Genomic DNA, 14,501 nt, shown 5'->3' with positions numbered 1-14,501 from the left:
CCAGTGACACCAATACAGAGATTAGTGCTAAAAATATACACTGTCACTATACTAATGACACTGGCTGGAAAGGGGTTAAACATCTAGGGCGATCAAGCGGTTAAATGTGTGCCTAAACCAGTGTTTTTGTGCAACAGTGTGCTGCTTTTACTAAGGGATGTGATGGATTTTGCTCCTTCCTTGCTGATGAAGCTGTCAGTGCATCAATGGATGGCTGGGACCCGGAGGCCCCTGCAGCCTCTGAGAGGGGTAAAAAGGGGGACTTCCACAAAAAAAAGTGCAAACACTGCTAAGGGACACCCTCACCACTCTAGCAGCACCACCTAGTTGCAAGAAACAGAGCTCCAATCGATCCTGCAGTAGAGAGGGAGATTACGCTACCGGGTTGACCACCCCACAGAACAAGCACCGGCAGCACCAGACTAATCGACACTCCACGTGTGGCGTCGCAGGATTGAAAAGACCCAGGAGTCAGCACCAGGGGATAAGGAGGGGCTCCCACAGTCAAAATCACTACCCATAAAGTCTATATTGTCATGGCTGCCGCTATTTTTAATGCCGGACTACACAAACATGGCCACCATGCATTACAGCTCACAGGTTACAAGAAAATGGCGGCACAGCATGGCACCACGAGACTCCCAGGAGGGATCCCTAGGCCTCAGAAACCGGCAAAAAGGAGGGCACTGGCAGGGGCACCCACCCGGTACAGCCCCCCACAGCCGATTGCCCGGTCGCTGGTGGCGCATCCCCAATGCTAGTACAGTACCCTGCCCCAGGAGGTAGGTCAGACCACCCCACAACCCAAGCACAGGTGGAGGGGAGGGGGGCTAGATGGACCACCAGACACCAATGAGGGGGGTGGTCTAAATAGGGAAGGAGGGGAACCCGGGGGTCCGATTGTCCCATGGAGGGGTCCACGTCCACTCCAAGACCCTCCAGGGGGAGAGGGGAGACATTTACTTACATACCAGGAATCAGACAGGCACTGCTCCAGACCGAACCTCCTCTCTATCGAAATGGAGGGGCTGTCGACCAGAGGCAACGCTACGACACAGGCCAAAACCCGGTCAAATGCGACCTTGCGAGGCGTTTAACTCACAGGTTAGCCCGCGTCCGGTGGGGCTATGTTTCGGCCGACCTAGCACAGAGCTGAGGTCTGCATGTGCTCGCTGGTCAGACTGGGATGACCACTGGATCTAGATTATCCAGCCCATCACCCAGACCAGCAGTTGATTGTATATCACGCAGGGAGAAAGAAGAAAAATAAATCTATCTAAAAAGGAAAAAATTGCCAGGCTCAGAGATCCCTATAGCAGAGAGAGGGGTGGGGGGGTTCTTTTTTTTCGGCCTACTGTCCTACTCCTGTGGGGGGCAGTATAACCCAATTCGTTTTGTGAATGCTTTTTGTATGTATTACTTTGTTTTCTTTAGTATAAATAAAGTTATTGGTAAATCAATAGGCACATAGCAGACATGTAAAAATTGTTCTAGTCCAAAGGGGGTGTACAGGGTGTAGGAGCTTATGTGGTTAAGCAATGGTCACACTTTAGACAGATTATGTCAGTGCTGGCAAACGCCAAGCATAAAGGTATAGCAGTGGAAAGTTCTAATTTGCCAAGCAGGACATAACTGAAGACACAGAACACAAATGGGAAAGTAGACAAAACAGATGTGACCACCAAGAGCTAAATAATTATTATATGCAATGTCACTTAAACAACTGTTTAGTATAACTAATAGCAAAAATTGCTTTGTAGGGCAGATATGTTCAATCCTTTAGGCAGAGTATATGATACACGATTTTCTAGTTCACTGGGGCTTTGCACAGCGCAAGCCCCCTCACAGAAAGGCATCCTGTAAGGAAGTATGTTACATTATAATTACCATATTTGCAGGCGTATAAGACGACTTTTTAACCCTAAAAACGTCCCCCCAAAAAAAAAAAAAAGGGGGGGGTCATCTTATTCGCGGAGTATAAAATGTGAGGACTACTTTACATGGCCCAACACAAACGTCTCTAATAATCTCCAAGCAGGGTAAGTACACAAACATCCCTATTGACCTCCAAGGTAAGTACACAGGGTGCAATCTCTCAAAGTGCTGGCTGGATGTGCGGGAATACTGTACCAGTATTTACCGTAGCTTCGGCTACATACAGTATACCACGCTGAGCCAATCACGGTGAGAGATGTATTAATTATTAAATACAAAGCCAGCTCGTATTGGTTGAGTCAGAAAGAGTAACATAAGCCGCCTCTCTGACTCCGGCAATCCGAGTAGGCTTTGTATTCAATAACAGAATACATCGCTCACTGTGATTGGCTCAGCGCGGTATACTGTATGTAGCCAAAGCTACGGTAAATACCAGTACAGTATTCCCACACATCCAGCCAGCGTTTTGAAAGATTACACCCTGTGTGCACACCTTGGCGATTAATAGGTACGTTTGTGTACATACCCTGCTTGGAGATTGATAGAGACGTTTGTGTACTTACCCTGCTTTGAGATTAATAAATGGATTTTTGTAAAATCTTACCGTAAAATCCTTTTCTCTTAGCTCATTGACAGATGTAGTCCTCGGTGATACAGCACCTTCGGGTTATGTTGCCTCCACAGGAGTAGGACTAGACAGGAAATAAAATGCTCTGGCCACACCCTAGGGGCAGTTCCCGAGGGTATATCCTCTCTCTCTCTGCCACAGCAAATCAGTTATGTCACAAAAGCAGTGTTTAGAGAATTTAACCCAACCCAACTCAAAAACAGAGGGGCGGGTACTACGTCTGTCAATGAGCTAAGAGAAAAGGATTTTACGGTAAGATTTTACAAAAATCCATTTTTCTCTATCGCTCATTGACAGACGTAGTCCTCGGTGATACAGCACCTTCGGGAAGTCCCAGAGCAGTATCACAAATGAGGGGTGGGAAAAGGGAAATCAAATCCAAATCTAGAAGGCCCAACCGGTGCCAACTAGAAGTTTACAATGCTCATCCTTAATGATGAGACTCAACAAAAAAATTTCCAAACAGAAAAAAACCCTCGAGGTAGACCACCGGTCTCCTCAAATTGCGGCCTGCAAAACCTTGCGGCCAAATGAGGCATCCGCCGATGCCATGACATCAATTTTATAAAATTTTGTAAAGGTATGTACCGACGACCAGGTGGCCGCCTTACATACCTGGACCACTGACGCCTGATGGCGAAAGGCCCAGGAAGTACTGAGCGCTCGAGTGGAGTGCGCCCTAACAGGGAACGGAGGACTCTGACCCTTAATAGAATAAGCCTGTACCACCATCTGTCTAATCCATATGGCAATAGTCGCGGCAGATGTAGGCAACCCCTTTCTGGGGCCATCCGTGATCACAAAAAGTGAATCCGTCTAACGGAATGATTCCGTAGCTTTCAGGTATACCCTGATTGCCCGAACCACATCCAAGGAATGCAACGCATGTTCCCGATGATGATTGGGCTGAGGACACAAGGAAGGTAGTACAATATCTTCATTCAGATGAAAATCTGAAACCACCTTAGGAAGAAAGGATGGCTTAGGATGAAGTACTACCTTATCCCTATGAATCACTAAGTATGGGGACTGGCATGATAATGCAGCCAGTTCTGACACCCTGCGAGCAGAAGTGATAGCCACCAAGAAGGCCACCTTCTGGGATAAAGTAAGCAAGGGAATCTCCCTGATGTTTTCAAAGGGAGGTTTCTGTAGAACCGACAAAACCAAATTAAGATCCCAGGGCGGTAAGGGCGCGCGGACTGGTGGAGCCAGGTGCCGCACCCCCTGGATGAAATTCCGCACCAAGGACTTGGTAGCTAAAGGTTTCTGAAAGAAGATTGCTAATGCTGAAACTTGACCCTTGATGGTGCTCAAGGCTAGTTTCTGCTCAACCCCTTTTTGCAAAAAGGCCAATATTTGAGTCACCGAATAGGTACGTGGAGGAAATCCTAAAGATTCGCACCACGCAATATAAGTCTTCCATGTGTGATAATAGACCTTGCTGGAAGTCGCTTTCCTTGCTTTAATAAGGGTAAGAATTACTGAAGCTGACAACCCTCTGTCCTTCAGTACTTGGGTCTCAATGGCCAGGCCATTAAAACCAGCGACTGTAAAGCACGATGGTAGATTGGTCCTTGAGACCGCAGACACTCCCTGAGACTAAGTTCCCACGGAACGTCTGCGACTAGCATGTCCAAGTCGGCCAGGCCGGCTTGACGAGGCCAGCCTAGAATTTCTAGGACCACTGGCGCTGACTGGATCTGAACCAGGCGTCCCTAGAGCTATCTGGCCCCGACCATCCGAGAAAGTCTGGTCGTTTTCTGTTCCCACACATTTATCAGACACCTGATTCCTATCAGGAACGGTGATCTTTCCTGGTTGAACCTCAGGGACCGAAGTCACCCGGCTAGAGGCTTCTTGGTCTGTCTGGTCAACCAGATCCGATTCCTGTGGGGAATTGAGACTAATCTTAGGAAAAGGTAAAGGAAAAGATCTATTCAGGGAACGGTGACTACCGCTCCCTGTAGTACTTAAATGTTGGAAGGGAAGAATCGCACCGGTAGTAGTAGTCGATGCTCGATCTAATGTCCTGAATACCGGTGAAAACGTCCCCCCACCCTCAACCCGGGTGGGGGCGCACCTTCAGGCTGTGTAATCCTTTGCTTCGGGTTTGGCTGAGTCGGTCCTCTGTTTGTCCGACCAGCCTTTCTTGAACCCTCCTGGAGGAGTCTTGCCTTTCCCGCTTGTTCCAGCCGGGCGTGCGAACCCTTTATGGGCGGTAAAGAAAGGTCCTCACTTGTTGCGAGGTCCCTTAGCTTTAGCAGCCTGTGGCAAGAAAGTGCTCTTGCCCCCAGTGGCATCCTTAATGATTTCATCTAGGGTGGCCCCAAATAGGCGATTCCCCTGAAAAGGGAGATTCGTCAAGGTCTTTTTGGAACCTAGGTCAGCTGACCAGCATTTTAACCACAGCACACGTCTGAGGATTACCGCTGACATAGATGCATGCCCTAATAGGGGGGTAGCATCCAAGGCTGCGTCACAGACAAACTGTAGCCCTTGTATAATCTGTTCCATCAAATCAGATGTTCCCTGGGGGATATCTTTTCCCCTTAGGTCTTGGCGTACCAATCTCGCCCATTCCGTTAGTGTCTGGGAAACTAGACCAATAACAATTACTGGTCTAAATGCTGACCCTATCAGGGAGAAGATAGTGCGGGACTCCGCTTCCATCTTTCGATCCACCGGATCCTTAAAGGACGAAGTGTCCTCCACTGGGATAACAGTGGCTTTATTCAGCCTGGAAATAGGTGGATCCACCACTGGTGGTACCGTCCATTTCTTAATGAGGGATTCCTCAAACGGATAGCGTCTAGCAATACGCTTGGAAATAGTAAAGGTACGCTTAGAATGCTCCCATTCTCCTTTAATTTTATTACCAAAACACTTGGGTACAGGAAAAACCTTCACTGTTTTGATGGGCTTGTTAGTACCAAAGGGAATCTCTGTTTCAGTTGCCTCTGCCGGTAAAACCTCAAGTCTTAAGGTTTCCCGCACCGCCACAACTAGTGCGTCCACCAATGCTTCTTCCTGAATTATGGCGGAAAAATGAACGTCCTCCTCACTGTCTGAGGGAGCTTTACCTGAGATAACAGCCCTTGCAGAGGGACCTGCAGCTGCAGTGACCGTCTCTGAATCTGAGTCAGAGGTGTCAGATAATATAGGGGTAGGCGGGGGGTCGCTTTCTTGACCCCCGTCCCTGACAGGCCGCCTCCACCCGAGCCACCATAGACTCCAAAACTGCTGTAAATGCATCCATACTCTGTGCACCGGCGGGTCCCGTGGTCCCCTCGAGGGAAACAGGTGGGGGTACTTGTGTGGCAGGGTCCATGATGATTCCAGTAACTACCCGGAAAATACAATCCAAACTTAAATAAAAAACTTTTTTTTTTTTTTTTTCAGACCCCCAGCGCCACAAAAGCCCCTCAGTGTTACCTGCTAGGGATCCCTATCGATCGAGAGAGAGAGAGAGAGATAGACCCCGAGGCTCACCACTTGATGCTCAGAGTTCACTGCAACAGGTTACAGCGCTGTCTTCACAAACAGGAAGTCTTTTGGCTGGCTGCCCAGGAAGAAAGGAGGCGGCTCCGCCCCTCTGCACGCCTTCCGGCGCCTCCCCTAGCTCCACGAGGTGTTTGGATCACCTCAAACATGGCCGCCCCCATGCTGGAGACACGAGGCTACACCAAAATGGCGGCCTCGTGCGATCTAGCAAACAATGGCGGCGGTTTGTACCGAATAGCGGCGTGACTGCAGAGCATCACAACACCTTCTCTACATGGGGATTTAGCTAGGTCGGCGGTACCGGACCCTGGCGGACCGCATGGCCGTTGAAAGGCCTGCTATTGCTGGAGACTTGACTTGGAAAGCAGTCTACATGTCCGTGGCTTCTGACTGGTAGGATACTTATATTATCACAGTAAGATTCCCATACTGCCACTGATTACAATCTTTTAACATGTTTACAATTAGATTGTCAGCTCCCAAACCAAGCCTCCTGGCTTTTTGCACATAGAAATCACACTCAAAGTAGGGGGATCTGTGCCATGTTATAGGATAGAGGGGAACTCATCCTTACCATACAGAGAGGGGCCCGCGTTCACAAGACCCGTCAGAGGAAAGGGGGAACATACTACTCACCATACCGGAACCAGGCGGGCACCAACTCCTGACAGTACCCCTCTCCACCGGGGCGGGAGGGCTGTCGACCAATACGGACGCCGTGACTCATGGTCCTTGGCGTTTCAGCGAGACGTTTAACTCGCGGGGTCAGTCCCTCCTGTGGGACTATGTCGCGGCCGACCCAGCGCGGAGCTATGGCCTGCATGCACTCGTAGGCTGAACTGGGGTGACCACCGGATCTCAACATCCAGCCCGTCGCCCAGTTCAGCTTTCTTGCTTGAAGATCTCACAGGAACACTGGAGAAAAAAGCTGTCTAAAAAAATCTTTTTAAGAAAAAAATCCAGCCAGGACCAAAGATCCCAGCAAGGTATCTAGGTCCTTACTCCTGACTAGACAGAAAAAAACTGATTTGCTGTGGCAGAGAGAGAGAGGATATACCCTCGGGGACTGCCCCTAGGGTGTGGCCAGAGCATTTTATTTCCTGTCTAGTCCTACTCCTGTGGAGGCAACATAACCCGAAGTTGCTGTATCACCGAGGACTACGTCTGTCAATGAGCGATAGAGAAAAGGACGTTTCTGTACTTAACTTGCACGGAGATTAATAGGGACATTTGTGTACTTACCCTGCTTGGAGATTAATAGGGACGTTTGTGTACTTACCCTGCTTGGAGATTAATAGGGACGTTTGTTTTGTTAAAGTAGTCCTCACATTTTATACTCCGCTATGGTACAGAAGGGGGGGGTAGTCTTATATGGCGAGTATACATGACCTATGTTTTAGCTTGAAAACTAGGGGGTCGTCTTACACGCCCAGTCTTATATACCCGCAAATACGGTAGGATTAATAACAAGGGTTGGGAAATATCGCCCCTTAATCCTCTTTGCCTGCTCAGGTAAATAAAAGTAGCTTAGTAGCCCGGGTCCGCTGTACATTAGAGCTGCACGTTTCTAGTTAAAATGAGAATCGCAAAATTTTTTTCTTAGGAATAAAGATTCCCTGACAATTCTCGGGATAACATCATCCTTCACATCACACAAAAAAATTGGGTTAACTTTACAGTTTAGATTTTTTTTAGTTTTTTTATTAAAGTGTATTTTTCCCCCCAAAAATGTGTTTAAAAGACTGCTGCGCTAATAAAGTGTGACATAAAATATTGCAACGACCACCATTTTATTCTCCAGTGTCTATGTTAAAAAAAATATAACGCTTGGGGGTTCTAAGTAATTTTCTAGCAAAAATACTGTTTTTAACTTTTAAGCAACAAGTGTCAGAAAGAGGCTTAGTCTTTAAGTGGTTAAACTGACCTCATTTACAGACCAAAGTTCATCCCTTTGCTCAGTGCTTACAGATAACTATAAACAAAGTATCATTTGGTTCTTTTAGAGCCCATTCAGACTAGCGCGACTTGTCAGGCGACTTGTCAGCCTGACAAGTCGCGGTCAGTCGCGGTCCATTGAGTAGTACAGGACCCGTTCTAATAGGAGCGACACAAGTCGCTCCGACTTAGAAAAAGGGTCCTGTACTACTTTGGGGCGACCTGGGAGCGACTTGCATAGACTTCCATTATGTGAAGTCCCTGCAAGTCATGCCGAAGTCGCGGTGCACGCGACTTCACAGGTTGCCCCCCCCCAAAGTCGGATCGCCTCAGTGTGAACCGGCTCTTAGATCAATGTTAATAAACATTTGCCGGGGGCAATTTTTTTTTTTTTTAACGATTAATCGTGCAGCTCTACTGTACATTCTGTAATTGTGTATATTAACCAGTAAGGGGTCTGTGGTCTAAATTTACCAAGTGTAGGGGTTTGATATTCTGCAGTGAACATTCTTTCATTGCCAGCCCTACCTTGCAAGGCTTTGCCCAGTTATTAAAGTTTGTGATTTATACAGTTTTTACAGGTGTGCAGCTATTTCACTGAATTTAAAACCCAAAACAAGAATCTGTAAATCTTACCTTAATGCCAGGAGCATGAGCAAAAAAAGCTTCTGGACTTTGGGAATGATAGAGTGCACCATGCCCCACACAGCCCCATGGTGCTCTTATCGTCAAGCTCCCGCAATTGAAAAGGTTACCAGATCTGTATCGATATTTTGCAGCTTCATTTACAATCTGCAAAACATGTTATTTCAAAAGTCAAAATAAAATCACTAACAAAAAGTCACATGAAACCATAAAAAAGATCACAAATTAAGCATTAGAATGCGTGTCGTTAAGCATAGGTTAACTTGACAATAACTAATTGACATTTGTCTATTTAAACCATTTGACTCGCTTTTTAGGAACATATAAAGGTTTTATTGGTACACGGTTTTAATAAATACCGTTCTCCATTTTTTTTTTACAGGTGGCAAATTTTAGTGCCCATTCACACTACCGAGACTTGTCAGGCGACTGGTCAGCCTGACAAGGCGCGGTCCATGCAGTGCTATGGGAACCGTTCTAATAGGAGCGACTCAAGTCGCTCCAACTTATAAAGTAGTTCCTGTACTTCTTCGGGGCGACATCGGAGTGACTTGCATTGACATTCATTATATGAAGTCCGTGCAAGTCACGCCAAAGTCGCTTTGCACGCGACTTCACAGGTCGCCCCCGAAGTCGTGCCGCGGTAGTGTGAACCGGCACTTGGTGTATTTTTTGAATAAAAACTGTTTTGATACATGTGCATAAATACAAATAAAGATCAGTAGCACCTTCCTTTCATTCTACTGGTCACGTGCTTTCGGATAATATATTGTTTTACAAACTCTGAAAGCGGTGAGGGAAAAAAGAAAAGCAAAGAAAAAAATTGCAAAAATGGTCTTGCCAGCTGAATTTAAAAGTGGAGTGGAAAAGGTTGAATACTGTTCACTTTTTGTATTTTGCGTTACCCGTTCAGCTGGAGTCCCACAGCAAAGTATGGTCTTAGCACTTCCCACTATTTACACTTACGATTTCTGACACCTCAAAACATTTTCCTATCTGAAGATGAAATGAGAGCCTGTTACACGACCTCCCAGTCCAAGCAGCTTTCCAGAAGGCCATTTGGGATTTCCAGACTACACAGAATCCAAAATGCCTGCCTGCCTCCAACCCCCAGTGAAATGGGAAACTCTGGTGATGTGTATCCTGTAAGGAGAACTTATTGAACATACCTGTAAAATACTAAGTCTTTACCACTCTAACAAAACATATGCCTTAAAACAGTCCCTCAAGAGGCGACCAGAGCCCAAGACCTACCAGCTTTAAGGAGAAAAGCCACGTACACACGCAACGATATCGGCCGACCGATCGTCCGTCTTTTGTCCAGAGTTGTGTTTTGTTGGTTGGAATGTGCCTAGACTGCACACGAATTTTCTCGCCCAACAAAAATCTGCTTCAGAAGTGATGTCATGTGTTGGTTTGCTTTCTTTGTGTTCTTTCTTCTCTGAGCATGCCCAGTCTTGCTCATAAGATTTTTCCCTGTCGAAATCAGTACTGACTGCACGAAAATCGGCCGTGTTTTGACGGCCAACAAAAATTTTATAGTCTGCACACCAGATTTTTTTCGGCCGAAAAGTCGAAGTCGGTTGTCGGAAGCATCATACTAACAAGCCGAAAATCGGCAGATCGGACGTTGGACGAAAATTCCCTGCCAATTTTCGATGCGTGTGTATGGGGCTTAAGTATACATACTAAAACTCTGAGGCCAATCATTTGCCATCTCCATAAGAGACTTAAACAAGGGTGAAGGCTTATACTCAAATTTTCTTTGTCCAGACCAAGGTTGCATGCATACTTCTGAGTACACTACATCTGCTTTTTAAAAGTACTACAACTCACTTTGCAATATCCCTGCACACATCCCCCATTACCTCCTTTTTATCCCCTCACAAGTCCCTGATGGGGCTCTTCATCCATATATCCAAACTACCTACCTATGGTGACAGAAGCTGTAACTGACTCTCTGATTCATTTGCAGCCCAGGAAAGGATCATTGTAATTTCGTCCCTACCCCCCGGGCAAGAGCCTGGCAGCTTTACATCTCTCTTTTAAACCCAGTTAAAAGACTTCTTGGCCCCTATCATGGAAACTACATTTAATTCTTCTAGAGACCTGCTCCTTCCTGAAAATAACCCAAGTAGTGCACATCTTCAAAATACCTGCCCTCTACAAATCCCCTAGTATATCATAACCCATACAAACTCCTAATGATATCCATCAGGAATGTCCACTACTTCCCTACTTGTTTATTCTCACCATAGAACATTTGATTGTTGCAAATCAGAACAATCCTTTCGTTAAATGCCTGGTTGTCAACCAACATGAATACAAGCTGAGCCTACTGTATAACACTGGTGATCTATTGTTTTACATCTTTAACAAAGACATGCATTCCCTGCCCTCAAACAAGAACTTGGCATAATTGGCCACTACGACTTTAAAAGCACGTTGTTAGCACACACAAACTCTCCTGAATGTCTCACCCCCAGAAACAGAAAACTCCCACCTGATATAATTCCCTTTCTTCTGGAAAACCACACTGCTCAAATATTTAGGGACATTAATCCCAGCCCGTGCACATCAACTCTGTGACCTTAACTATAGATCCCTTCTGATGCATAATTTGCTGAAATTCATGCAATAGTCCAAATTAGTGATCGACCGATATCGTTTTTTTAATGCCGATACCGATATTTTGGTCATCGGATATCGGTATCGGCCGATATTTTCGGACATGTAAAAAAAAATTTTTTTTTTCTAAAGGTACTCTTGTGGAGGGATCTGGGGGTGTAAAAGACCCCAAACCCCCACTTTACACATTTATTGTGTTTATCTGTATAGAAGAGAATTCTTTATTATTATTTATTACTGTTTTTATCTATATATTTTTTCAACAGCTAGAGTTTTTATCTATTTAGAGAGTTTTATGGTCCACCAATTTTAGAAATCTTGCGCTGATTCTTCCTTTCTTTACAATTGTCTTTAGTATGTGGTGACACTACTGAATTAGCTGCAGATTTCTGGTGCTCCATTTCTTCACTATTTCTCTTCATTTCCTCACTCATTTACCTATCGGTAGCGCATAGGTCCATTTCTTTACATAAAGTATAGAAATAGCCTCAATGAAAACCTGTTCCATAGCTCAGACTTGACAGGAAGTTCACCTTCCAACATGACAATGATTACAAGCACACAGCCAAGACAACACAGGAGTGGCTTAGGGACAACTCTGTGAATGTCCTAGAGTGGCCCAGTTGAGCCCTGACTTGAACCATATTGAATATCTCTGAAGAGACCTGAAATGGCTCTCCGACGGTCCAGCCAACCTAACTGAGCCCGAGAGGATTTGCAAAGAAGAATGGCAGAAAATCCCTCAATCAAGGTGTGCTAAGCTTGTCACGTCATACCCAAAAGGACTCAAAGCTGTAATTGCTGCCAAAGGTTCTTTGACAAAGTACTCTGTAAAGTGTCTGAATACTTATGGACATGATATATATATATATATATATATATATATATATATATATATATATATATATATATATATACACATACATACACACACACACACACACACACACACACACACACACACACACATACACATATATATATATATATATATATATATATATATATATATATATATATATATATATATATATATATATATATATATATATATATATATATATATATATACACACACACACACACACACACACACACACACACACACACACACCATATATCTAATACATATTTTATATTATACTTTATATCTGGATATAAAGACGTTATTAAAGGTGATACCTTTGATAACGTCTCCTTGGACGAAACACCGTTAGGTCACGGCGTGCTGACGTCATCCCCGGAAGCGTATTGAGGGAGCGGATGCGCCTTGCCGTCCGGCCGGCAGCTTCACATCTCTTTGCGAATTTTATCATCTGTTTGTAAGTACATTACTTTTTATAATAAAATGTGTTAGAAGATTTTACACTATTGGCGCCTTTCTCTTTATTGGGCTGGTCTGCCGGCACACCCTGGCTATTGAGAACATACAGCGGTTCAGCCTTCGGTACTATTGGGTCCTTGAGGCTACCTGTCTACACGTTGGGGGGAGTACATCAGGTGTCTACATCGTGCAATATATCTGTGGTCTGCCTTTGGTGCTATTGGGTCCTTGAGGCTACCTGTCTACACGTTGGGGAAGTACATCAAGTGTCTACATCGTGCAATATATCTGTGGTCTGGTAAGAGGCTTAAGGCGTCTTTGGGTGTCTTGCTGGCATCTGGTGTATTTGGACCTATTATATTCTGCTGATTCTTTATTTCAACCTGGTAAGAGGCTTTACGTTTGGTGGCGGTTTCCCCTCCTTCTCTATCTTTGGGATAGAAACATTTATGCGGATTTCTATTTTTATCTGGTAAGAGGCTCTACGTTTGGTGGTGGTTCCTTCTTCCTTTTCCACTGGGATAAAAACACACTCGTTACGCTTATCCTTTGGTAAGCGGCTGCACAATTGGTGAAGGATATTCACACTATATGTGGTGGAATACAAATTGATCAATTAGATACACTTTTCTGTACGGTATCACGCTATGGAATGTTTTTTCTTTTCTTTTATGTGATATACGGCAATATACATTGAGTATCCAACGCAGGAACTCCATTTGACTACCCTGGCATGTGAACTTACCTCATCATATGAATCTTGCAATTTAAAATTGCCCTTCCGGTAGCACAATTCCTAGGGGACCTTTGGAGGCTTTGGAGGCTGTTCAAGATCCTCAAACACTATTAGTCACAATCTACGTTTAATTTTGGGACATTCATTTTGTTGGACATTTATTTGTTGTTCTTTGTCACACAGCGCGACTTATTGTATTATATATTATATCTGCCACAGAATGTCAGCCATCTGTAACTGGATTGTAAAAAAATAGATTCCTGGTCACCCATCTGAAATTTGGGGACCAGGAAGGAGTATAAAGGCTACAAGGGATCCTCTGCACTAAACCCAAGAATTGACCCACTGTGACGGTAGGAAAGAGCCCCTTTAAGGGGACAGATACACGCCTCGGATTTTATCCATCTGGTAAGAGGCTTCTTATATCTCTTCCACGAGGTGTGGGAATAGTGTATTACCTCTCACAGCACAAGGAGTCAACACTCTTGAGGTGGCTGTTTTTTCTGCCCTTAAAGCGGAGTTCCAGCCATTTACTCACCTGTCCAACGGTCCAGCGATGCGGCCGCCGGAAGCCTCGATCCTCTCCCACGGCGCCGGCATCACTGCTGTGGGCACCCGGCTGTTACAGTTTGCGGCTTCACAGCCGGGTGCCCACTGCGCATGCGCGAGTCGCGCTGCGCGCCGTGATTGGCCGGCAATCTTCTGGGACCTCTGACGTGTCCCAGAAGATTGCAGGGAGGGAGGGGGAGAGGAGAACTTCCGCTCAGGGCGCCGCGGCGCTCCGAGCGGAAGTGGGAGCGGGTACCTGTCAAAACTAGGTACCCGCTCCCCCCCCCAAAAAATGACATGCCAAATGTGGCATGTCGGGGGGTCAGGACTCCCTAAAGCGGAAGTTCCACTTTTGGGTGGAACTCCGCTTTAAATTCTACCTGCTGGTAAGAAGTAAATCCTTAAGGTGGTGGGACACAAGATATAAGCACCTGACATGTGTTTTTGTTTGGAGCATCTATTATATCGTATTTTCATCTCATCACCTGGAGTTGTTCACATTTGTTTTCTCAGTATTTGGAGTTTCGGACTTTTATTTGAGACACCATATATGGGACTTTTGCACATTCCTTTGGGATTATTGCACATTTATTTAATAATTGTTAATTATTTATTAG

General features: G+C 45.3%; 1 protein-coding gene across 1 annotated transcript in view; it reads right to left on the bottom strand.

The window, feature by feature from the left end:
- Window positions 1–14,501, bottom strand: part of BCKDHB (branched chain keto acid dehydrogenase E1 subunit beta) — a 312,830-nt gene that overhangs the window by 205,208 nt on the left and 93,121 nt on the right. Inside the window, exon 5 of the mRNA XM_082250082.1 lies at window positions 8,639–8,794. Coding sequence (XP_082106208.1) covers window positions 8,639–8,794 — 156 coding nt within the window. The remainder of the gene's footprint in view (window positions 1–8,638; window positions 8,795–14,501) is intronic.

Source organism: Pelophylax lessonae, assembly GCF_965119305.1.
Source record: "Pelophylax lessonae genome assembly, chromosome: 3".
NCBI classification, from domain to species: Eukaryota; Metazoa; Chordata; class Amphibia; order Anura; family Ranidae; genus Pelophylax; species Pelophylax lessonae.
The sequence above is the reverse complement of the archived record's forward strand: the minus strand, read 5'-3'. Positions and strand labels throughout refer to the sequence as shown.